This window comes from Micromys minutus (assembly GCF_963924665.1).
Source record: "Micromys minutus genome assembly, chromosome: 11".
Classification (NCBI taxonomy): domain Eukaryota; kingdom Metazoa; phylum Chordata; class Mammalia; order Rodentia; family Muridae; genus Micromys; species Micromys minutus.
Window position 1 is genome coordinate 58,632,180 of NC_137980.1, and position 26,657 is coordinate 58,658,836.

Below are 26,657 nucleotides of genomic sequence, written 5' to 3' on the forward strand. Positions count from 1 at the left end.
TTGCTTCTATACTCAATAAGAACCCAGCATGAAGCAGACCCAGCAAAAAGAATGGAGAAACACAAAAAGCAGAAAGGCTGAATAACAAAATTATGTATATAAATTAAAAAAAAATCTTAGTAGTGTAGAAGAGTCATTAGCATCAGAGGCTGAGTAAGAAGCCAACCTGGGATACACAAGGAGACTGTCTCAATCTAATATATATAAGTTTCACCCAATCTTCCTGGTATGGTCCTAACTAATGACACTGTTCTCAGGCTCTAGTTCAAAAAAGCAAACATCTTCTATGCCCCACAAGAAACAAACAAACAAAAACCCCAAAACAAACAAACAAATCCAACAAGGCTCTCCTTTCCCTTTAGTATAATCACAATCTAACACCCTCTCCAGATGTCTTTGTTTCTAGCCAGGGCTTTTAAACCACAAGGGCCAGAGCCAGCAATTCTGAGCAGAACCCACCTCTTACTTCCTCTCTCTGCCTGGCTCCAACTGCCTTCCAGCTAACTGTGGTCTCCCTAGTAACCCAAGACAAAGGGTGAACATTCCACTTATCCTTAAAGTGACGGAAGACTTATAAACCTTCTGTCTACTCCTTATGTCACCTCCACAAGGAACTCATTCTAGTTTCTATCACAAGGGAAGCTAGCCACCAAAAGCCAACTTCAAGAGTTCAGAAACTATTGGCCTGGTTAGGCCATAGGAGCTGGGTTGGAGCTATATAGCACTTTAGAAACTAAATAGACAACAAACCAGTAAGTTAAAAACTAGTTCTAAGAGTAAACAAGACACAAGCACATACTTATTTAAAAAACAAACAACATCCCCCCAAAACCCCAAACAACAAAAACCAATAACCTAAGAAATGAAAAGCATTTAAAAAGATTCACCTTCTAGGGACTGGAGGAATGGCTCAACAATTAAGAGCACATGTTGCTCTTGCAGAGGACCTGGGTTTTGTCCCAGCACCCACACACCATCCATAATTCCAGTTCCAGAATATCTCCAGGAAATATGACCCTCATCTGACCTCTGCAGGCAATAGGCACATAGTGGCACACCAAATCACCTGCAGGCAAAACACTCATGCATATCAAATAAATAACCTAAAAAGATTTTTAAAAAGATTCAATGTATAGATAGGAATGTAGCTCACTGGTAGTGTCTACCTACATGGACTGAATCCAACACCATGGTAAAAATACATGTTTCTAAGGATTTAGAATGGTCTTGAATATTACTAAATAAAATGCAGTTTTTTTCTAAGTAGAATAAGACAAGATATCTATAACAGATTTTCTGTATTTGCAAAAATTTTTCATAACTCTACCAATGTAAAAACTAGTTAAGAATTTAGTGTCTATAGAAACAAAAGTACAAAGTAAAATATATTTGTAAGGTGTAAGTAAAATATAGTGTTGGGGCCTGGTACCATGGCAACAGGCATGGTAATTTCAGTCTAAGGGCGTAGGGAGGATAGAAGAGAGGCCAGTTCAAGGCCATCTTGGGTTATACACGGAGACCATTTTAAATACAGGCTGGGCTGTGGCACAGCAGTGAACACCTGCCTAGCACACACTAGATCTTGGGCACCAAGCCCAGCACACTAAAGAATAAGTTAAAAATAAATTATGTTACATTTCTAACCCAAATTATCATGTCCTTCTACAACATTATACAGCACAGTTCATACAAAAAGTGATCATGAAATTATAATCATGCCATATTAACAATTTCTTCCCCCAAAAGAGAAAAGTGGCTATTTCAGATTGTACTGAGGTTACAATTAACTGTCTCTGGACAGGGTCTGATTTTGATCGAAGCTTCCCTGGAGCTTGTGGCAATCTTACTGATCTGCCTTTAGTTCATCCTGAATGTTAGAACTGAAGGTGTGAGTCACTGCACTAGACAGTATAAAAGGTATTTTCCCCTCCTCTCAATTAAAATCCATTAATTCCATCCAATTAACTAGAAGTCCAGATTATACAATGCAATCTCAGCATTAAAATCTTACATAGGGTCTTAAAGGATGGCTCAGTAAGTACGGAGGGGCAGTTGCTTTGTAAGCACGAGGACCCAAGTTCAAATCCCTAGCATCCACATATAAAGAAAGCTTGGCTGCATGTACTATCCTGCTAACCTCCACATTGGAAACTGCTCAGAAAGGCAGGCCCTGAGCACTGGACGGCCATAAACAGTTAACTTACAATACCAAGTTTTCAAAGATGCTGTCTCAAGGAAGTACTGTAGAAAACAGTAACAGGAAGACACAGAATGTCAAGCACATAGGCATGTACATTCACATGCACAAACCATACACATACAATATACACAGCTTAAAAGTCAAGTGTTATGGTGCATACTAATCTAAATACTCAGGAAGCAGAGACCGGAGTATAGCAAGTTAAATCAAGGCTAGTTTAGGCTATGCTAGTGAGGCTGTCTCTAAAAAAAGAACTATTTCTCAAAGACAATGCCAATGACATGCTTAAGAGTGACATCAGAAACAGCATATATGGCTGGCCAGCATTCTAGGTGGTAGCTTTCAAAGCTTTTGGTCCAGACAAAGTATACTCTGAAGACTCCATAAGAGGAATCAATCTACTATTTCTGAAAAGTTATTTTCTAAAAGTCCACTACATTTATGTTATTTCGAAAATCACAAGTATTAAAAATGGTAGTATTTTTTATTTTTTGAGTATCTCTGGCTTAACAGAAGACAGCAGGATTTTCAAACATGCTTCTGACTTCCATGTTTTTCAGTGACCTGTATGAAGAAAGTCCCTGTCCTACAGAGGCATGTCATTCTTTCTACATCCAAACAGCAGCTGTCTCAGCATTCAGCAGTGCCCTGCAGTGCTGTGTGGACTTGAAGCCCAGCCGAGCTCTCACTCCCCTGCACTAATCCACTGGCCTGCCTGGCACGGTCAATCTTTACTCATTTGCATTTTCTGACCACATGCCCATGAGTCACTTAGAAAGAAAGCACCAAGCTCAGTACTTCAGGCAGAGTTAGACAAGAAAAGCATCTGCAACAGCTTGGACTGACTCAGAAATGTTTGATTACTGGAAAGCTATCAAACTCAATGGTAGATACAAGTTTCCAAAGTTCTAATTTTCTATTGAAAGTGAAAACTGTTTAGCAAGAAATCCTTAGCTGCTTTTCTTGAGACTCATTTATATTGGAGAGTGTGCATGCATGCCATACACAGAGCCTGTCAGCCAAAGTGCTTGCTCATTCCACAAGATGTCCAAGTGCCAACCCCTCATAGGAAAGTGACACACAGCTGTGCATTTGAGGGATAAGCCTAATAAAAGTGGCATGCACATCTTGTTCAAGGATATTACATTTTTTAAAACTACACTTGGTTTTTCTGTGTCTGTGTCCATGTCTCTGCTATGGGTAGGTGTGTAGGTCAGAGAACAATGAGCAGTCATTGTTGAATAGCTTTCACCACATAGGTTTGAGGTATCAAACTCAGCAAACACCCTTACACACGGAGCCATCTTCCCTGGTTCCAAAGACATTCTAAAGGAAAATGTTTATTTTACAAATCCAGCCCATAGTGGGAGTACTGGGTCTCTATAGGTGCAAAAATCAGGAAAACTTGGCATGCTAGTCTATATTTCAGAGGTTTGGCTTTTCAGCTCCAAGGGGTGGGGGGTGGGGGGGGATCCAGGAATCCCACAGAAGCCCACTGAGTGTACCTAAACTTTGTCACCAGCATTTCTACTTAGGATAGCACTGGTGGTGCAGGACAGTACATGGCTCTAGAACGATCTCCAAAGTCCTTCCCATATTCTGACTCAGTTAAAAGCATCACCAGTGCAGAGGAGAAACTGGGTAAAACTTACTTTCCCCAAATGTTAAAATATCACCTTTAAAAAGTAGCCATGGTGCACCACCTACCCATCTGGAAACCAGTCTAATCAGAAGATTCAATTATCACATTAACTGCTATCCACCTAAAGATGCCTACAGCAACAACCATAAAACTAACTCTGAACTGACAGATGGCAGAAGTTCCTACATGTGTGCCATAGCAATGCCAGAAAACCAGTCATGACTCAATACCCAAGTGCATATGTGCATTTTGCCCTATTTGCAAAACAAGATTTTAAACTGTAGTTTTCCCAGAAGTGATATTTAAAACCATTTTACCTGAGACAGGTTCTCATGTAAGGATGACCTTGACTTCAAATACCCCTGAACACTGCTGCTAGGATGACAAGCAATGCTAGAGGGTAAGCCTAGCACCTGAGAACTGTCCTGAATGGAACATTGTCCCCAAATCTGAAGCCGTTCTAACTTGTTAGAAATTATATCCAGTGCTGTAATAGACTGTTTTGACTCTCACTCAGAATTTGTTACTTCTGACAGGTTTTCTATTATTGTCAAGTTAAAGGGACTGAGAAGATGCTAACATTGTTATAAAAAATAAAAAACTATAAAGGCTCTTTTTAAACTCAGTTTAAAATTCCCATAAAGTAAATCAAGAAACTTCCTCTCTTCTTGCCCTCAGTGGGAGCAGCTTGCTGTGCATATAATCCTTACCCAGCAGGCTGTAATGCCTAGCTTTCTCATTGAGCCTCAAGGTCTGCAGTGGCAAAACTTGTCTAACAGATGTGCTGATCCTTTGGCCCATAAAGAAAATTAAGAAACCAGTTTTCATTTCTCTCAATGTCTACTGCTCAGCAAAATAAATGCTATTAAATTATTCTGGCCAGGTCAAAGAAGGAAAAAAAAAGCATTAATAAGAAAATCATTTTTTAAAAAATCAAAATCTTGTTGATTTAAACCTTACGAGGACAAAAAGCAGCACTGTCAAAAGGAAAACCACTGTCAGGACTGAAGTTTCACCCAGGCCTCCAAGTCTCTCCATATCCCAAAATTCTTCCTTCCAGTTTCTAGTCTAAAAGATATAGGTTTTTAAGTTTGATAGGCAATACGGGTGTTGTATGAAAGGAGAGAAGGTTAGCACTCCCCTTGACAAGGATGGAAGAGGCCCTTGGGCCTAACAACACACATACGGATAGGCAATACGGGAAGGAAATTTCAAGTCTTCTAATGTTGGCCAGGACTAGAAACTGTGAGGCTAGCCTTGTTTGGGGTAGAGCATCAAGTCTCTTAAAGCAGCTACCTAGGCTGGGTTCCCATCTTGTCCTTTCACATTCCCAGAGGCTTTGCATGGGTAACTGCTGCTCCTAAGGCCAGCAGCAGATCAGCACATTATATGCTTCTCAGAAAACTGGGTATCCACGAGTGCCTAGACCGACTACCCAACAATGTGTGTACATTGCCTTGGAGGGTCCTTTTTTAGTGTTTCCAGGACAATTCTGCAAAGGATATGGAATTCCTGGGATGTGGGACACACTTATTTCTACATATTTATGCCCCAGATTATGTCAGCATTACTAAGCATTACTATCTTAAGTCCCACTGGGTACAATGAAAGCATTACATCCTATAGTAAATGCCAAGGGCCCAACAAGCACAATCCTGGTGCCTGTCCCCTGCAGATACCTCTAGCTGATTATGCCACTGTCCTGAACATCATGGCAATGGCAGATCCTAACTCACAGCTTCTGAGGAGTACAAACTGAATGAAACCCTAACCTTCTATGTCACAATAAATAAATAAATAAATAGATAGATAGATAGATAGATAGATAGATAGATAGTTCTATAACTTTCCTCAAAGGCAAGAAACTGGTCAAAGACACCATCACATAGCATTAGAAGTGATGTTTTTCTAGGTGTTTAGAGTCAAGTATTCTTTCAACTCATTTAAACTATAAGAGCACTCCTTTTATGGGGGGGGGGGGCAGAGTGAGATGTCAAGACAGGATTTCCCTGGCCATCCTGGAATTCAGACAAATCCACCTGCCCCAGTCTCTGGAGTGCTGGGACTAAAGGCATGTGCTACCATACCTGGCAATCTTAAGGCTCTGTGGTGCTTGCACTCGGGAGGCAGAGGCAAGCTAACCTGGTCAACATAGTAACAGGACAGCAGAGACACAGAGCAACACCATGTGGCCAAAAAACAAAACGAGCACTTCTCATTGTTATGAGCAATAAATGGAAAAAGGATCTGTAGATAGACAGAGGTATCTGCACAGCACTATGGTATCAGATGCCTTTTTCTTGTCACTGAAAAGTCACACTTTTTAGGGGCTTACCAATAGTGATGTGACACTTGAAGCAGATACAAATGGAAGAAAAAGGTCATTGTGAAATAAACAGATTTACAAAAGCATAAATGTTACTTTTTTCATTAAGTTATCTTAGACTTTGAAAATATTTATGTTAACACAACGTATCTTATAATGAATAAAGGTTTAAATGTCTCAGTTGTAAAATCAAACAATCAGTATTAACAAAGGCTCTTTAGAGTCACCAGGAATGGCTGGTGTAGAGATGGAGCAAAGCTCCCACGATTGGTGTCTGTCTAGCTAAGATTCACAAGGGCCATAAGTAGACCCAATCCGATCCCACTCCCTTCCCTCCTCATTCAGGTTGAGCCATTACTGAGGAGGCTGTAAAGCTTGCTACCTAAGTTCAGGCCAAAGCCCAGGAGGCTTTCAAAACTCAGGTAAAGAGCTGAATTTCAACTAGAACCTTCCTTTTCTCTCCTTTTTCCTTTCCCTCCCTAAGATTAGTAGGAGACAATACATAGTCCACTTCCCCCCCCTACACTGAGGGGGTAAGATAATGAAGTCCAACACTGAAGTCTAGCACAGTAGGGCTTCCTGTATTATCTATTGAAGCGCAGCTGAACTCTATTCTCAAGCCAGTTAGAGAAGCAACACCCAGTACTTCCTCAATATTAACACAAATATAAACAGGCAACAAGACGGCTACTTCAAACCCAAACACAAGTTACAATCTAACAAATTCTGACAGCGTTTCTCAGGGGAGATATATATATATATATATATATATATATATATAGGCTCTCTGGATATTGGCTCCCAATTCCTGCTCCTAATAACCAGGTAACACCTAGGGATTAACTGTATAGACACAAGCTTAAAATTACTCATTTTTAAATGTGTCTGCCACCTGTCTTGGATTTCCCAGAGCAGGAGTTAAGACATGGTTGTGAGCCCTCCAGGTGACATAGATGCTTAGGAACCAAGCTCTGATTCTGTGGAAAAGAACTGGGAATTCCTAACAGCTGAGCCACCTCTCCAACCTCTAGCATTATGTCAACTGCCTACTCTTCTTCCCTTATGAAATTCTCAAAATGACTGCTCAGAAAATGAAGTAAAGCCTTGTCAACATGGTCTGTGTCTTACAGACGAGACCTGCACACTCATGAGCACAACACAGACTTTGGGCTTTGACCTCCTTTTTCCAAAGAGCACACTATCACTGGCTGCAAATCATACAACCTTTGTAACCGAATCAACACACAAGCTCAGAGACTACTAGGTTTCTATAAAGGACCCAGTCACCTAAGACTTAAGAGAAGTCACCTAGTATTGTAGGACACATGTGTAACATGGTAAAACATGCTGTGCTGACAGAAGTGTAAGGCCTGGTACAGTACCCAAATGCGCAAGCGAAATCATTACGGTGCTCAGCACTGGCTGAATAACTCTTTAGTCTATGAAGGACCTACCAGAGGTCCAGAGAGCTTTTCTGACAATAGAAAACTTCTGCGAACGACAAAAGATAGTAAGACATCCACCTCACCTTCAAGCCCTACCTGAGCTCTCAGGTCCCCTAGCACATGTTCTCAGCAAGCTATTGTGATGCTACACTTGCACTGAGTGACTGGAGTAAAGCGCTGGTCATGAGTGCTGGCAGGGGGTCATCAATTACACAAATCTTTTCTGTGTGCTGATTCTCATTTGTACACAACTGAGTTTGCCTGACAGAGCCTCTACTTAATCAAGTGTAACAAGGAGCATCTTCTGTGTAAAGACAAATATACACAACATTTCAAATCAAACCCAGAGCCTCTTACTTAATAGTCACTGTTGAGATCAACCCACATTAACACAAACCTGGCCAACAACATTGGCAAGAAGCAATGGGAGCCCAGGCAACGCCCAGGCCCTTCATGGAGCTGAGGTTGGTTCTTCCCGGAAGCCCCCCCCCAAAATATATGCTCGTACACCCGCGAATCCGCGCCCAGGCCCACTCACATCCTACCATGAGTGTTCTACCACAAGTGCTGAGGACCTGCGGCCGCGGGAGGTTGGGCCCCTAACTCCGACTTACACTCTCAAGGACTCCATAGCCTTCCAGACCCAGATCAGCCTGGATTACACAAGCCAACCAGCGATTAGACAGAAACCAGACGCAGAGAGCCGGCCCGCAGACGCAGAGAGCCCGCCCGTCCTCGCGCACTCCTCCGCGATCACTCGGCCCCGGGCCGGAAAGGGCCCCACGGGCCGCGACGCCATTTTCTCGGCGCCATTGCGCCGCTCGCTGGAATTAGGCTACCGGCATGGCGCCGCTCTGCCTTGTCCCAATTCCAAGTGCCGTTGGGATCCACATGGCTCCCGCCCTCCTTCGCTGCACAGAGCCACTTACCCCGGCCAACGAAATACCGCAGCCATTTCCAGAGCTGCCACGGATCTAGAGCGGAGACCAGCGAGACTACTGTCCTAGAGTGGTGGGCCGCGAGGCAAGCGGAAGAAATCGACCGGCCACCGAGATGTGGCGGGGCTAGAGCGGCTGTGCTGCCCTTCTTGCACGCATGCGCCATCCGGGTACCCCGGAGCGCCAGCCTAGCCGGCTGGGCCCGTTTAACAAATTCCCGCGTCCCGAACCAAGGGGCTAAACGGGGAGTCAATGCCACCAAGAGATTCTTCGAACTATCCTGGATCAGCATTCTGTCCGGCATTCCAAAAGCTTTAGAAATCCTCTGCGTCTGCGGGGACTGGTGCTTCGGGGTAAACTAGTGCCCGATTCCGGTGGGAAGGGGCCAGGAAAACCCCAAAGTTCTTCCGCGGGAGGGGCGTCAGCCCAACAGGGACTCCCTGAGACTTAACTCGGCTTTATTCCGTGCCGGAAACACCCTTGCTCCGCCCATTTCTTCCTAAATACCAGACCAATAGTCAGGAGCCAATGCCTGGACATACATGCCTATGAGGGCCGGACGCCCTCCCCTCGGCCCCCTCACAAAGGCATTTAAGAATCCCCCTCAGCGCTTACTACAGTGACATTCCTTACTGTCTCCCAAATTACTTAAGGAAGCCGGAGGTCATTACTCCCTTACAGCACCATGAACACTAGCCATTTTGCCCCGCGAAGAGTTACTAACTCCGGGGTAGACGCTCAGCTTAATTTATGTATGCACAGACACATGGCTTGGAAGCCAGTCTCTGGCCTCTAACTTCGGCTTCCTAGAAGAACAACCATGTGCTCCGGTCTAGTAAGGACTCTCCCACATTGTAAATGCCTTTAATGCTCCATTCAGAAGCCCAGGTCTTGAGTAGTTTTCTAACATTTCCTAAGGTTACATGCCAGGTCATGGGGCTTCCAGTACAGTAGGAGGCTGCTTCTGCTTCCTTTGGTGAGATCCTTCAATACCACCTTTCTGATTCTAGTCAAGGAAGAGCCTACACTGATTCCTCAACTCTGCCCTTGAGTTCCCAGCATCCACAAGAGGACAAACAATTCCAGTTCCAGGATCGGGTGCCCCCTTCTGGCCTCCTTGGGCACTAGGCACCCACTGCATATATATCTATATATCTATATAAAGAAATATATAGATATATATGGAGAACACTCGTACACATTAAATTTTTAAAAATTAAATATAAAAACTAAAACCCAACATTTAACTTCTAGTTTATTTTATTGTGTACAGTGCTGGAGATCGAACCCGGAACCACCCTAGGGACTTGCTTGGCATGGAGTAATCTGCAACAGCTAATTTTAGATAAAATGCACTTACTTGCACAAAACTTAAGAATCCTATAAGAAATCACCAGCTGCTTTGCACGAAGCTGAATAAAGCATCAGTTTCTGATCTCACTGTAAGAACAGCAGGTTCCAGTTTGCAGCTGATCTTTATCAGGCAGTGCTACATCCATGCACAGCTGAGGACCAACACCAACCATTACAGTACGGAGCACAGCTACTGGCAGTACAGAAAGGAGCCAAGAAAACAAGTCAGACTTTGTAACCAGGTGCAGTGCCTTCTGTATTATAAGCACTGAGGATGCCGAGGTAAGACAGTGACTTCCAGGACACCTTTGGCTACAGAGTGAAACAGTCTGAAAACAAAAAATACAAAAGCCAGTCAAGACAGCCAGAGAAATGAGATCTCCCCTCAAAGGAAAAAAAAATAGTAAGAGTGGGTATGTCCCACAAACTGATGTGTCTAAAGAACAGAATCTGTGTAAACCTGCCTGTTAAAAGTGAGAGGTCAGGGCTGGAGAGATGGCTCAGCAGTTAAGAGCACACTGACTGCTCTTCCAGAGGTCGAGTCCAATTCCCAACACCTACAACCATCTGTAATGGGATGTGATGCCCTCTTCTGGTGTTCATGAAGAGTTATAATGTACTCACATACATTTAAAAAAAAAAAAAAGAGGCCAGTGATCTTTTTGCCCCCCTGGTTTATTTCCTAAGTGTTCTGCCTTCATGTATGAATGTCCACCATATGCCTAAGACCCCACCCACACACCCACACTAAGTCAAAAAAGGGTGTCAGAGCTCCTGGAATTGGAGTTTTGGGTTATTTTGAGCCACCAGGTGGGCTTGGTAATTGCACCAAGGGCTCTTAACCAGTGTAAATATCCCTAACAATGTCAGGATTTATAGGAAAAAGGGGGAGTGATTAAAAAAATTCTCTTTCTTCCAACAGAAAAAAATTGAGTAAATATGTAGCTGTTTTGCAGCTCTCTTCAACAGAAGCGGAGGACTTCAGAATACAAGGGTTGATTTATTTATTTATTTAGAAAGTAAAAGGAAGCAGCTATGGAAACAACGTAGTTCTGGCCATGCCTTTAATTCCAGCACTGGAAACAGCAGGCTGGTATCCTGGTTCAAGGACAGCTTGGTATACCAGCTGAAAGAGACCTAGTCTCAAGAGGGTAAGTTATTCTGTAAAACACAACCAGCATCCTGGCACCTGATTATTTACGTAATGGAAGCATTTTGCATCTTATCCTCAGAATTCGTTTCCTTTTATAAGGCTCTGTGGTATCTGATTACTTATTTATTCAAGGGTGATGACTGAATCCATTGTGGATGTGTCTATGCTGAGTAAGTGCTCTACTGAGCTACCACTTCTGCCCCTTGATAACGTTCTCTCAGTGTCTATTAATGTGGATGTCCACATAGGTGTGGTGGCGTCTCTTCTGCCCTCCCACCTTTACATGGGTCCCAGGGTCATCAGGCCATGGTGGAGCAAGCACAATACTTCTTACCCACTGAGCTATCTCACCCATCAGTGTCCATACACTTTTAGTTCTCTTTCTAGAGAACTGCTATCCACCCCATCCAGAAATAAAAAACAACCAAGGTTTCTCTGTGTATCCCTGGCTATCCCAAAACTTGCTCTGTAGACTCACCTGCCTGTGTCCCAAGTGCTGGGATTAAAGGCATGCACCACCACAGCCAGGCCTGAGAACTGCTACTCTTTCATAATGAAACATCTTCACATTCCTGCCTTGGCTTTAGAACAGTGGCACCTTTGACCATACACTACCCTCTCCTACCTCAGCCATACTTTTATGACTTCTCTCCACCAGGTCCACCTGCTGCACTACAGGAAGCTTAGCTAGTTAATGAATCCACAGGCTGACACTTCTGTCCACTTGGCAACTGTCCTAGATGTCTTGATGGCACTGTGCACAGGTCACCGCTCTGCCCCACTTCCCTGCCTATTCCACACATGCTGTGGAAACCACTCTGCTCAACTGCACCTACCCTTTCACCAGGTCCCGGAACCTTCCATGACCCAAACTCAAATGTATTTCAAAGCCTACAACAAAAATTGGCTTGTGGGGACGGGAAGACAGCTTAGAGGGTAAGAGCATTTGACATCCAAGCAGGGGTAAGCACAAGTACATAACATGCCTATAACCTCAGCGCTGTGGGTGGTGGTGACAGATAGGACTGAAGGAGCTTGCTGGCTGCTCAGTTTAGTTTAGTGAGACCTTGTCCTGAAGAAATAAAGCAGAGCAAGAGAACACAGCCCATCTTCCTCTGGTCTTTATGCATTCTTGGATACATACTCACCTATACACAAAGGAAAACGGCAAAGGAGCTACTGAGCCTCCCTTTGCCTATCCTCAGGGAGAAGAGCCCTGGCAGGTGCTCATTTATTCCCCAGTCAACAGTCATAAAGTACCTACAATGTATCAGACACTTCTATTAACTGAGATGCCCAGTACATAAGAATGGTGCTATTCCTTGTGTGTGTGTGTGTGTGTGTGTGTGTGTGTGTGTGTGTGTATGTGAAGTTTCACATGTGTACTCAGTAGGTAGAGGCAGGAGGTCAATGCTGGTCAGGTATCCTCTTCAATCTCTTATTTTTGAGAATGACTCCTCATTGAATCTGGGGCTCACCAGTTCAGAGATGTAGGCTCGCCAGGAAGTCCCAGGGGTCCGTGTCTGGCTGCCAACACTAAGATGACAGAAGCTACAGTATCAGTCTTGTACACAGGGATCAATCTGGGGTCCCTTTGCTTGAGCATTTTACTGACTGAGCCATCTCCACAGCACAATAAACCGTATTTTTAGAGGAATCATGATATAAGGCAATGGCAACATGGGGTAGGGAGTTGAAAGCCAAGGAAAATAGTAGCTCAGAACTCTTTTTGTTTGAGACACTGCTCTCTCTACACAACCCTGGCTATCCTGGAACTCACTGTGTAGATCAGGCTGACCCTGCAGACATGCATTACCATGCTAATGGTATGTGTGGATGTGTACCATGCACAGGCAAGGTGCTCATAGAGGCCAGAAGAGAGAGCCCAATCTCCTAAAACAAGAGTTACAGGCAATAACTCCAAGTGAGCACTGGGAGCTGAGACTGGGTCCTCCTGAAGAGCACCAGTGCCCTTAACCACTGAGCTACCTCACCAGGACTGTTTCTCAGACTGTGAGCTGCAATCCTATATGGGGTTCGATAACTAAAATGGGGGAAAGTTATGAAAAAGTTGGCAACAGCTATAGTTTCTAAGCAGATAACAAATCAAAATGAAACATGATGAATCTGAGGTGTTCTAGCAGGGTTAACTCATGGTGTTCCAATCAACTGCTGTCTTGGTTCTTTTTAAATATTTCTTTAGTATTTTTAGATTATGTGTCTGTGCACATCTATACAGATGCCTGCAGAACTCAGAAGAGGGCATCAGATCCTCTGGAGCTGCAATCATAAGTGACTATGAGCCACCATGTACTGGGGCCAGAAATCAAACTCCTTATCAAGAGCAGCAAGTGCTGAGCAATTTCTCTGGGCCCTGCAGTCTTGGTTTTAAATATAAAACATGTTCATTTTACATGCCAGGAAACATCAAGAAATACACCTTAATCATATTTAAGACTACTACTTGAACTGCAGTCTTCTTACTAAACAAAGTTTATGCTCTTAAAGAGCATATAAATAATAGAAGCCAGGTGCAATGGTGCACACCTTTAATCCCAACACTTGGGAGGCAGAGGTAGGTAGATCTCTGAGTTCAAGGCTAGCCTTGTCTAAACAAGTGAGACTCTCAAAAAAGGAAAAAACAAAAGAAAACAAAATTGTTTAATTTTAAAAGCTTTCTTACAGCATGAGAGTGTCAAATTAGTAATCTTTGAATGGTGTTATAATATTAATTTAAAAAGTTGCTGTTGGAATTACTGACTTGAGCCGTGCCAATAAATAAAAAAGAATTAAGATCAGGACTGTGACATAGGTAGTTGTTTAGGGGACTGCTTGCCTAGTATGAACCACTCTCTAAATTCAATCCCCAGCACCACAAGCACTGGGCATTCATTGTACATAAGCCTATGTAGTCCCACCACAAGGTAGAACAGGAGACCCTAAACTCACTGTCATTTTGGCCTACACATAAAGGTGCAGACAGCACACACAAAGGAGACCTCGTCTTTCAATAACTAAAGTTCAGGCTGGACTGGCTCATATCACTTACTCTTCTTTCAGAAATAGAGTTTGGTTCTTAGCATTCATACTGGAGTGAGAGGGCTGGTAACCACTTACAAACTCTGTTCCAGGGGTTCTGACATCCTCTTCTGGCCTCCGGACCCACAATCAAATACACAAAGATAAAATAAATCTTAGCAAAGAACTCATTCAAACTTTTTTTTTTTTTTGAACAGGGGTTGTCTTTACGTAGCCCTAACTGACCTGAAACTACATAGATCAGATTGTTCTTGAACTCAAATACTCAGACTAAATGGCCTGTGCCACCTCATCCAGTTCCCCAAAAAATGTTTTTAAGATATTTGTCAGGCATAGCTTTAATCTAGCACTCGAGAGGCAGAAGTAGGAGGATCTCTGTGACTTAAAGGATACCCTGATCTACATAGTGAGTTCCAAGACAGCCAGAACTACAGTGAAACCATGTCTCAAAACAACAACAAAACCCAAAGACTGATTTTTATTTATGTATACTTAAGTGCCCAGAAGCCAGAGATTATCAGATTTCCAGAAACTGGATTGAGGTGGCTGTGAGCTGCCTGACTTAGGTGCTGGAAACTTAAATACAGTCCTCTGAGCCATCATTTCTCAGCCCCCAAGGCAGAAAAACTAAGCAAGCATATGTATCCCATTACAATAAAAATTTGCCATTCTCCTTAATGGTAAAATTATATTTATGAGAAGACCATTATAAAATTACGTTATTAATCAATACTTGATTTGTATGTTTATTTTATATATCCATATACCCAGAGTAGTACGGGAAAAAAATCCTTAGGCATAAAAAGAGTTGTAGGTGAAAAGTTTAAGAATTCCTCGTTTACAAGATCTCCTGAGCTAAGCATGGTGGGACACACTTTTTAAAGACAGGGTAGCTCTACATAGTCCTGGCTGACCTGGAACTCAGAGATCCACTTGCCTCTAGGTGTGCCGCCATGAGCAGCCTGCACGATACAGAGAAAAATAATCTGGAAAATTCAAGAAATAAAAATTATCACCTGAGCAAAAGGAAAAAGACAAAACGTGCTGGTATTTAGTGAAACTTCCCAGGGAAAGCCCAAGCAGCTGAGGGAAATATTTCATATAGTACAACCCAGAGAGAACCACAGGAGTCAGGGTGACTGGAGCCGGAAGGTCAATCAACTGGCAAACGAATGGCTTACATGGAGGTCAGGGTGTAGGAGAAATAGTACTGTAAGGGGACATATGTGAGAATGTTAGGAAAAGGACACTTTGAACAAGCAGCAAAGATGATGAGCTCACAGTTAGGCGGCTGAGGAACCCTAAACAGGAGCTGGTTTGTAGAAGACTATGGTACTAGCAGACTGTTGTTAGCAGGACTGCTAATCCATCATCCAGAGAGGAACTGAAATTCAGAGTTGAATCCTCTCTTCCCTTGCACTTTTGAGTTGATATCCAACTTTACCCAGAGTTAAAGTGTTACAAAGTTTGTCAATACCAGCCTATACGGCTTTGGTTAGAGCTACGGAGTCTCAGATTTAGCGGGCACAGCCACTGAGGTCTTCTGTCTGACACATCTACTAAACGAGCCTTATTTTCAGTGACTCATTGAGAAATTCACTTCCCTAGACTCAGATCATTTTTAAGCAAGCACAATTGCCTGAACGCAGACTACTCAACATTCCAACCAAAAGCAAAACAGAATTTCTTTACATTACAATGATTAAATTTGCATTCTCCCGTAGACAATAAACATGTAAATATGCAAATACCCATTAAGCGACTCCAGCAAGGCTAGTTTTAAAGAGCCTCCAACTACCCCCACCCTTTACCCGAATCTCTAAGAATCCATCTCTGGGAAAGGAGTAAACTGGATTCGGGGGTAGGAAGGATATAAGTCCCTTCTCCAGCGGCAGGTATTCCCCCTCGCCGGAGTCCAAAGCTGGGTTCCCACCGTACGCCGCTAGGAAAGACACTCTCAGTGAATGCCCAGAAGAGGGAATACCCTCGGCGGCCTGGAGTCCCCACCGTGAGCACTTCTGAAGCATGAATCCGCTCTGCTTCCCTGATTGCATTAGAAGCAGGGATTAACTTCCATGCAAGCTCCATTCCCCAAGAACCCCAGCATTAGGAGTCACCTTCTTGAGTGCACAGAAATGCGTGAACAAGAGTCTCTGCCGTCCGTCTCCGAGCGTGGCCACAGGGATCTCTCTAGGTCGCGCTGTTCTGACGCTGATCTGGCCTCGATTACAACGTTCCCGGAATAAATCCTAGGAGCTCGTTCACGTCCGGAGGCCTTGTCTTTGGGACTAGAGCCTGGCGGACTGCACTTCCGTGTTTACACACACACCTTATTCCGCGCCCCCTGCTTCACATACACACACAAACACAAAACAAGAAAAGAGCTGGGACCTTCGTTTCGAACTCAGTCTACACGTCTCCATCCCTGCGCTGGCACTCAATACACGAATGGCCCCGCAGCAGCCATCTTGCGCAGAAGCGATACTAGCCTTTTGACTCTCGCGCCAACCCGTAGAGCTAGAGCACAGCCGAAGAGTAGTGCGCAAGAACGGAAGTCTAACTCTAGTTTCCGATGACCGCCCGCTTAGCAGATTCGCGAGAGGATTCCATTGGTTGCCAGTTCTCATCTCGAGATCTTACGATCTCGCGAGAAGTGTCTGAGGGGCAGACGCCGGAGTATCTACCTCCGCTTCGCGCCCCGCCCCCGCCTCCGCCGCGGCCTCCGCCTCCTCCTCTATCTCCCGCGGTCTCTGCCGCCCCTCCCCGGCCCCGGGAACGGCTGGGGAGCCGCCACTCAGACCCTATCGCGCGGAAGGCGGGATCCGCACGGTAAGATGGCCGCAGCGGGCCCTGACGGCTGTTCCCAGCGTCTCCGCGGGGCTCCGGGGTGGGCCGCGGCGCGGAGGTCAGAGGTCGGGGGCCTGTGCCCGCCAGGCTACCCTGCCCAGGGTGTCCAAAGCCCGAGGCGAGAGCGGGAGTCAAGGCGGTCCATCCTGTCCTTCACGCTCGGCCCCGGAGCCGGAGGTCTGGAGGCCGCGCTGTTAGTCCGGGTGCTGCGGGACCGGAATAGTTATTGCAAATGTTCGCACACCTCTGCGACTAAAGGCGCGGTGAAGGGGACAGCGAAAGGTGAAAACGGAGCTACTGCGTTAAAAGGCATCCTCAGGGCTTAGCATGCATTCCTGTACACTGTGTGGTCGCTGAATTTTGTGAACCACTGGGTTCTACAGAAACACTATCCCTTGTCTTTCTGTCCTCAGCCTTGCTTAATAACCTTTCCCGCGCCGAGTGGAAATTGAGAGGCAAAGACCTTCTTGGGAAACATTTTTCTCATACTGATCTTTAGTTTACTTATACGAATAAAAGTTAAGAATCGGTAAATCCTGCTGGTTTCCGTGGCATGGCATGGAGAGGCATGCGCCCCGTTTAGTTTCAAGTCCCGCCTCCTATTACTACTATATTTTAGGCTGCTGGGACCTTCAAGTCCGCCAGAACTAGAAGTCCTGGCATGCCCCAAATTCTAAGTCCCTCTAATATTCACTGTGAAAATTCTCCGCAAGTGGGCTTTGGAATCTTAATATTTTAGATCTTTCAAAACAAAACAAACAAAAACCTCTTGCTTAAATAGCTTTCCCCTTAGTATGTGTAAGTATGTTTATTTGCTTGTTTCCCAAATTGCTGTTGTAGCGTGGGTCCCAGGACCTACCACACCTGTCTAACTGCCAGAGTCCTCTGCACCAGACTTGCCTTGCTCCTCCAACCTGTTTTACTTGCATCTCTCCCACATTGCCGTGCTCCCATTTCTAAGGCCTGGCACTTGAAACCTCCAGTCTGCTTGTCCGCGCTCCTTTCTTTTCTCTTGGCCCTTCATATTCAGTCCGGCAGCAGCTGCCCTTAATTCCGAGGCCAAAGCTCAATCTTGCCTTCTCTTCTGCTATCCACTATACCAGCACTAGGGATATCTCTGTTGGACTGCTTAGTTAGCTCTTTCCATCCAAAGTGCACTCCACTGTAAGACCAGAAACCAGAGTTATCTTTCAGTTTGTCAGAAAATTGACAAATTAGCTTGTCTTTTGTACTACACAAAAACATATCCATGAAGTATATGTTATTGACAAGTGAAAATGACCCAGCCCATGCCCCCTTAGAGCTGCCCTGACTGTCCCTTCCCCCACCCAGGCACTTGGCTCTACCATCCTGTCTTACTCCCTCATGAAACAGTCCCTGTGGTGTGATTCCATATCTTTGCTTAAGATCACACAGTATTTTGTGCTAGAGACATGCCCTGTAGTTGCTTTCATATTTGATTTTGCAAAATTCATGTCATACTTGGACTTTTATTTTAATTTGTTCTGTTTTTCCCATTCAGTGTTGTTTTATTAAAGTTATGTTCCCTTCTAAAGTTTAGATACTTTGAATGTAAAAAATTCTTTATTTTTACTTACTTTTGAGGCATAATCCACTATGTAAGTCTGGCTGGCCCAGAACTCTATCTATAGATCCACTTGCCTCAGTCTCACAAGTGCCAACACACCCAGCCAAATCAGTCTTTTTGAACCTATTTGTCGATTTGATAACATGTTTCAGCTTCCTATACACTGAATGTGAATATGCATGTTTGACTGAGTAAGTGATGGCGTGATTGCAACATACTCCGGTCTCTAGAGAGGCTGTCATTCATAAAGCAGACCTGAACTTGTGCCATGTGATCTGTGTGAAGAGCTGCATCTGTGTACCACAGCTCCTTCATTTGGGCTCTTGTTGAGTGGACGTTTTGGGGAGTGATGTTCACATTTTGCCAACTTAAGCACATCAGTGAACAGCACACACTCTGGTGCCTGCTGGAATCAGTCTAGGCTGTAGGAGTGCCATTGCTGATCTGAAGGAGGTTCTTGCCCCATATCAGTGTTCAGTCCTTTTCCCACCTTTGTTCTCCCACAGCGGAGTTGAAGGAGACTCCACCTTCACTAACACTTGTCTTCATTGTGATTGCTGCATCCTTTTTTACACTGTAACACAATAATTTTTACTATGTAATGGTAATATTCCCCTTTATACTTTCAGCTTCAAACCTAACCCTTCCTCACAGTGTGATATCTTGGTCTCTTCATTCTAAGACTTCTGACTGTTTCACTCATATTCCCACCTTTGACCTTCTTGACGCTACCCAGACATGTCGTTTTCCCAGGTAGCTTTCTGCTTGTCAGTTTCAAGGTTGAAAACATCCTCCTGCTCTTGCACTGACCACATTACTGTGTTTATTTTTTGAAATGATTACACTGGACATGGAATTCTTCCCAATTATTGTATCTTTTTCCTGCAGAAATAAACCATAATGAGTTATGCAGAAAAGCCCGACGAAATAACCAAAGATGAATGGATGGAAAAGCTCAATAACTTACATGTTCAACGAGCTGACATGAACCGACTCATCATGAACTACCTGGTCACAGGTAAAGGCTGGCTATGAGGGTCCACCAATTGACCATAGTAAACAAGTAGCCCTTCACCCCCAAACTGTAATGATAAAATTAGGTTGTACTGAGAAATCATAAAAAACACTCTGTTAACTTTGATTTGTAAATCAAACTGTCATTTTTTAAAAAGATGTATTTATTTATTTTATGTGAGTGCATTGTCATTGTCTTCAGACACACCAGAAGAGGGCGTCCCGATTACAGATGGTAGTGAGCCACCATGTGGTTACTGGGAATTTAACTCCAGACCTCCAGAAGAACAGTCAGTGTCCTTAACCACTGAGCCATCTCTCCAGCCCTCAAACTTATTTGTTAAAGATGGCCTTTTCTAGCCCAAAGTGATGTAGGTCACACCCATAATCCCAGGACTTGAGACGCTGAGGCAGGATTGTGATTCAAGGCCAGTCTGGCTTGTAATGTAAGACTTTTTCTCAGTTTCCCTAACCTCTAAAAAATAGAGATATTTTTCCTATCAATAAAATAATTATTCCAGGTCTTTGAGACCTAAATCAATATCCATGTTTGGCTTTTGACAGTTTTACAGTTAAGTCTTCATGATCATTAAGAATGTTCTAACTCAGAGGGCAGGGGCAGGAGGCTTATGAGTTCTAGGCCAGCCTGTACTACATATTAAGACTCTGTCCCAAAACAATAAAAAAATGTTTTTTAGTATATTTAAAGTCCAGATAAATGATATCTTCTGGCCAGTTTGGAAAAATATTGTGGCATATTTCTAGGTGTGCCCACTCAAAACCTGGAAGGGAAGGAAAATGACTGGGGATATGCAGAAGAAGACAGCACTTGATGTTCCTGCTGGGGGAGGAAGTTCACTCCTAACTGGGGTGAAGGAATCGGTTATCCTGCCCAATTCTCTCAAAAGGCACACAGTGAGACTTCCACCATTACGCTTTGTCCTCCTGCACCTCTCCAGTTACCTTCTGCTAAATGTCTTAGAAAGTGAAAGCAGAAGTCCTGTGTTTCACCAGGCTCCTGTGGGTAGAGTGGCACCAGAGCATAGCAGCCCTGTGAGGACGCAGCAAGGTGCCTGCCTCACCTGCAGTTGTCTCTTGCTCTTGCTCCTGACCTGTAGTCACCACCTCGATGATGTCCCAGCAACAGTGGGCTAGCAATCTGTGACCTTCAGGGTGATGGCTTAGGCCTTTTGGATAGCTGTAAAGGAATGACAACCTTGACTATTAATCACAAAAATAGTAAAAACCAAGTCCATAAGAAAGTGTGATTTATATGTAGGATCATTTAATGATGGTTGAGCTCTTTAGAAGTATAAAGCCTTAATTCCTGATTATCTTTCCTAGCAGTGAAGATAGTTTTCTTTTCAGAGGGCTTTAAGGAAGCAGCAGAGAAATTTCGGATGGAGTCTGGGATAGAACCAAGTGTAGACCTAGAAACACTTGATGAGCGAATCAAGATTCGGGAGATGATTTTGAAGGGTCAGATCCAGGAGGCCATTGCCTTGATCAACAGCCTCCACCCAGAGCTCCTAGACACAAACCGGTATCTTTACTTCCACCTTCAGGTGAGTTTCAGCAGTCTGCTGTGGATGTTTGGCAAATTAAGCTTGTTTGAGTGGCTCAGAGAGACATCAGCCATTGTGTATTAATTAAACATTGCTTACTGTTGGGGAAGAGGCAGTCTTTGAGCTAGCTGCTGCTTTATGACTATTGAAAGTAGTTACTTGTTAAAGGTGTGTATGTGTGTGTGTGTGTGTGTGTGAGAGAGAGAGAGAGAGAGAGAGAGAGAGAGAGAGAGAGAGAGAGAAGTGTGGAAGGGAGAATGAGAATAAATAGTGATAGTGTGCGTGCATATGGAAGTCAGAGGCAGTTCTTGGGAGTTCATTCTTTCTACCCTTACTTGGGCTGTGGGCATACTTGCACAACAAACGCTTTCAACTGTGGCAGTCTCACCAATCTCTCCTTTTGCTTTTAAAATGGAAATGCATCAACTTGGAGATGCTAAGAAAGCCTTTCTTTTGAAGTGCCTTTGTTATTTTCTTTTGGGGTGGTGGAGTGGAACCCAGGGCCTTGTCTAGAAGCTAAACAAGTACTTTAACACTATGAGTTACATACTCAATTGATCAATACTTTGGATTGGATCAAAGTGTTTATTGCTATTCATCTAGGTGTGTGTCAGCCAAACTTGGTTGTCTTTGCTGGTGACCATACTGGGGGTCACCTACCTGGGTGTGTACAGGCTGGCTAAACTTGTCTGTCTTTGTTATTGACTAGCAACAACACTTGATTGAGCTTATCCGTCAGCGTGAGACAGAAGCAGCATTGGAGTTTGCCCAGACGCAACTGGCAGAGCAGGGTGAGGAAAGCAGAGAATGCCTCACAGAAATGGAGCGTACATTGGCCTTGCTGGCCTTTGATAGCCCTGAGGAGTCGCCTTTTGGAGACCTCCTCCACATGATGCAGAGGCAAAAGGTAAGTAAGGGAAGGCACTCAGGGCTTGTGCAAAGATGGTACGAGTGCTGCACTAGAGTTGGGGTGGAGCACATGGCCCTGGGCTGCGGTACTCCAGGAGGACACTGGCAGCTTCTCTAATCTGTCCTTTTTACCTTGTGAAAGTAAGAGCAGCGGCATAATGACTGTTAGTGTCCAAAACCCCTTGCCAGTTTTTCTTCTCTTAACCTTTCTCCTGTCGGTTTAGAAACAGGTATCCAAAGTATCTTCAATTTAAAATCAGTACAGTCTTCTGAAACTTTTTTTTTGTTCTTTCTGTATGTTAAAAGCATGATAGTTTGTTGCTTCATGAGATGCATGTCTTCCGTTCCCCATGTGTTGGATCCCTTGAAAATTTTGTTGAGGTGTCTCTTTCAGGCTTTCCTGTGGGGGCTCCTGTAAGCATTGTGCTGCTCCTCTCTGTCAACGTTCTCCCAAACCATTTCAAAGGTCCGGGCACTTAGCTGACCAAAGAGTAAGCTCCTTCAGGTGTCAGTAATTTAGTGCCCTTGGAGTGGATTTTAGTTACATGTTTAATTTGTTTTTAAGTGAGTAACAAGCTTCTTGGGTGAGAACAGTATCCAGATGGGCTAGACTAGAGCTTAGTAATAGAATGTTTTCCTAATGTGCTGAAGGTCCTGGGGTTTCACCCTAGCACTGGGGGAAAAACAAAGCTAAACAACCAATTAAAAAAAACAGATGTCTTGAGCATATTGTCAGGCTTGCTGGTAGAGTGTGTGTGTGTGTGTGTGTGTGTGTGTGTGTGTGTGTGTGTGTGTGTGTGTGTGTGTGTGTCTCCGTGTCCATCTCTATTGGATGTGTTTCTTTTCTAGGTGTGGAGTGAAGTTAACCAGGCTGTTCTGGATTATGAGAATCGAGAGTCCACACCCAAGCTGGCAAAATTACTGAAACTGCTACTTTGGGCTCAGAATGAGCTAGACCAGAAAAAAGTAAAATATCCCAAAATGACAGACCTCAGCAAAGGTGTGATTGAGGAGCCCAAGTAGAGCCTGTGCGCCGAGCCAGCACTGTCAATCAGCACAGGACTCCTCCTCTTCCGGCTGTGACTGGCAGATGGTCACCACAGTAGAGAACCTTTCCCCCTGTACTTTTCTTTGGCCCCCATTGTTTAAAAGGGGAAAATGGCCTTTTTAAACACTGGCAAAACCCATGATGGAAGACACCACCTATGCCATGTCCTGGATCCTGAGGGCTGCACACACTGCAGTTGATGGTCCTCGTGCTTACGGATTGCTGGTTCCAGAAGATGTGGTTTGCCACTGTGTGCTGCGCTGCTAAGGAGTGTCATCTCAGCTGAAGGCCTCACATGGGACAGCACAGGAAAAGTACTGATGTGCTTGTGCTACCTGCTAGCAGGCAGGCAGGCAGGGTTTTGTCTTCCTCGGTCTCACCAGACCGTCATGGTTTTCCTTACCCCTTTTCTTTCTTTTTCTTCCTCCTTTTGTTCCTTCATAGGAAAGAATATATAAATTTGTAAATCTTAATTCAAAGATAACTTTTGTGTGAGTATTGAGTTTGGTTTGGTTCTTTGCCTTTTGGTGTGGGCTGTGTGGCATTTGGGAGGAGGGGATGTGTGTATGAAGGGTGAGGCTGTGGGTTTGTTTGTTCTTTTAAATTTTTTAAAATATATTTTTGGTGCTGTATGTGATGAGAGACTCATTCATAGTGGATTAATGCATAATCTCTTGTAGGTGACTTTATTTGAAAATAAAGGTTACTTTTTACTTCTGGTATAACCACAGTGCTTCTAAAAAGTTCTCATCTCACACAGCCCTTGTTTTGGTTGTCCTTTCCCTTGCACAGGGCAGCACCTTAATCCACAGCTGAAAGACTAATTCCCATGTGCCTAGGGAATGCCCTGCATGATAGCGAGGCAACCTGGTGTCGGTGGGATCCCTGGGTGGTCTCAAACATCACAGGGCTGGATGTTCATGCCGGATTGAATTTGAGCTTGGCAAAGTCGTTTCTTATCTCTTGCTTCAGCGTCAGCCATGCTGTGTGTCCTGCTCAGTGGAAGGCATCACCTGTAGGATTTGGTGTGCTTATGTAGATGAATGCTTTAAGTGATGAGTGTATACATGTATTGTGCCCGGCACAGCTGTGTTTAGTTGATTCTGGGCAGTGGTCCAGGCCCAATGGTGTGCGTGATAAAGGCTGGGGTGGGGGTGCACAAACCTGCAGAGCCCTCAGACAGTTATTCTTGGATGTGCATGGTGAAGATGATGTGAGGACCATCCTTTGGGGAAGTTCCTGCCTGTCTGACACTAGAGCCAGGAGTTTTGGTACTGACCACTGAGAAACAGTGTCCTTGGTAACTGATGAGTTGGGATTGTTTCCCTTGTTCTTAAGCTATACAGTACATGCTGACTAGGTCAGACTGGGTTTGTTCAGCTTGCTCAGGTAACGCAGCTAACCACCTGTCTGTTTCGTCCCCTACTGCAGTGTTCTTCATCAGTATCTGTTTTCTTACCCACAGGATTCTTTTCTTGTTGGGATAGAATGAGGTATCTTCCAGCCCTCTGCTTCCACTGCAGAGGCTGGGCGCTTTGGCAGTGTTCGCCTTAAGATCACATTAGTGACAGACTGAAAGATGAAGTTGTTGCTGCCATTGTGACCCTCTACTGCTCTTCTGGTCTGTGAGTAAGGAGGGAGCAGACCTCTCCTTACCTCCTGGACAGGTGGCTTCTAGCATCATCATGAGGTGGAGCCTTCCATCTGGTTTAAGGATAAGAATGAGGTAGAGGAGTTTCTTGAGAGACGGGTTTAGACAGCATGATGAGTAATCGTGAAGACCATAGTCCAGCACCTTTATAAGTCAAGCATTCCCCAAAGTCCTGTAATCTCAGTTCCAAGGAATCTGTTGTCCTCTTTGGCCTCCACATACACATAGGTAGACGGGTACACACACACTCACACACAGGTTTTTTTTTTAAAGGCAGAGGGAAAGGAAGTTTTAATTTTTCAGGTAAATGATAGGTTAAGTGAAGAGGAAGTTGGGGAGGGTTAATACAGTGTTGGTTTTTAAAGCACATATAAAGCCAGATGTGGTGGCTCCTGCTTGTCATTACAGAATTCACGAGGCTGAGGAAGGGTTGTTTTTTTTTTTCAGTCCAGCCTAGGCTATATTATATATAAGATCTTCTCTTAAACAAAAATGGCACCAGATAGCCAGCATATTTGTATCTTTTGTGTGTGTGTGTATGCGTGATCACTTGTATAGCTAATCAGTTTGACATGTTCTTAAAATTAGAGGGCATGAAATGTATAGTAAAGAGAGGTCCTTTCCGTAGGGATAATCCACAAATGCTACACAGGAAGCATGCATAAAATGTTCAGTGGCTATAAGACAAAGAATTGACAACTTACTAACACTTCCGTCAGTAGCTTAGCCGATGCCATTTACGTCAGTGGCTCTGGAGAAGGTCACATAGAACTGCTTGCTTATCCACAATCTGTTAGTGCCTGGAAACCCCCTTCTGAGGTTTTACAAGTGGACATTTCCTGCTGCAGCAGACGAAGTAGCTTGCTTTCTTTTTGCACCTTTTGGTAGAAAGTGCCTTGAAGTGAGTGAGACAAGAGTGCTCTGGTTCTCTGCTCCAGCATCGTAGAGCTGTGTGAGGAACAGCCCAGTTTGAAGTTTTCTAAAGCGTGGTAATTATTGCACACTAAAGATGAGTTTGTTTTGTCACTTGAATTAAGGTTTTGGTTTGGCGTTTGAGACCTCCCCCCCCCCACCATAGTGTATGTAGTTGAAGACTTGATTTATTGACTCTGAGGTGGGGCCTGTGGACCTGAGGTGGGCAGTATGTCGTCATTGTTTTCTTTTGTGCCATTACTTTTGGAGAGGAGAAACCAGGAGAGTCCTTCCAGAGGGATTCTTCCATGTTCCATGATAAAGACACTGATGTGATGAAGAGAATGAACTGAGACTCCCTTCCAGGTTGTTGCTCTCCAGTCTCGGGACAAACAGAAGACCAGATTCTAATGTCAGGTTAACAGAGCAATGTGTCTGTACCCCTGCATTCCAATATGCCTACCAGCCTTTTCTCACTGCTGCTTTGTTGACATGTCTTGTTCTGACACCATGCATATATTTAGTTTCACAAACATTGCTTTTTGTTTTCAGATGCTTAGTAAGTTGTATTGCCAGGGGGTGCAAAGTCTGTATAAATCCTCCGCTCTGGAATACTCATGTACATACTTAATTGTAATTCTTCATTCGGGGGCATTTGTGCCTCTGACACATCTGAGAATTACACAAGTCTGGTAGCTTCTGGGTGCCTGCTGTGAATGTTAGTAAAAGTTTTCATGTTTTTCCCAAAATGGTTGTCTGAAAGCTCTTTTCCCGCTCCTTCCCTGAAGAGGTACGGCAAGAGAAGAGTTACTGATTACGATTGTCAGCGTATTAGAGCTGGAAGAGTGGGAAAGTACAGCTGAATGTTGGCCTTGCTGTTTCTGAGCCAGCGGTGCCACAGCACAGAGCCAGTCCACTCGGCCGACAGCTGCAGCCTTCTGGGCCCCAGGATGTGATGACTGTGGAGGCCCTGTGCAGCAGCTCCCACGATGGACATCTACATTACCATTTACTCAGGCAGGTCTGA

At 44.3% G+C, this 26,657-nt stretch overlaps 2 protein-coding genes across 6 annotated transcripts in view; one reads left to right on the plus strand and one right to left on the minus strand.

Moving 5' to 3' along the window:
* Nucleotides 1-16,531, minus strand: part of DIDO1 (death inducer-obliterator 1) — a 50,068-nt gene extending 33,537 nt beyond the window's left edge. For 2 of the 4 annotated variants that reach the window (XM_080925772.1, XM_080925769.1), the window contains exon 1: nt 8,543-8,622. The gene's annotated coding sequence lies outside the window, so the exon portion shown is untranslated. Of the gene's footprint in view, nt 1-8,227; nt 8,286-8,542; nt 8,623-16,213 lie in introns of those variants that run through there. The other 2 variants (XM_080925770.1, XM_080925771.1) reach the window with 2 other exon arrangements.
* Nucleotides 16,532-16,765: 234 nt separating this feature from the next.
* On the plus strand, nt 16,766-26,332 carry GID8 (GID complex subunit 8 homolog). 2 transcript variants are annotated; one of them, XM_080924865.1, is made up of 5 exons: nt 16,766-16,925; nt 19,420-19,549; nt 20,893-21,110; nt 21,820-22,017; nt 22,869-26,332. In XM_080924865.1, exons 2-5 carry the CDS (start codon nt 19,432-19,434, stop codon nt 23,040-23,042), a joined length of 708 nt encoding a protein of 235 aa, XP_080780991.1. In that variant the 5' UTR covers nt 16,766-16,925; nt 19,420-19,431; the 3' UTR covers nt 23,043-26,332. The 2 variants fall into 2 exon arrangements, with proteins under 2 accessions (XP_080780991.1, XP_080780992.1); XM_080924866.1 differs by having other exon boundaries at nt 20,914-21,110.
* The last annotated feature ends 325 nt before the right edge of the window (nt 26,333-26,657 follow it).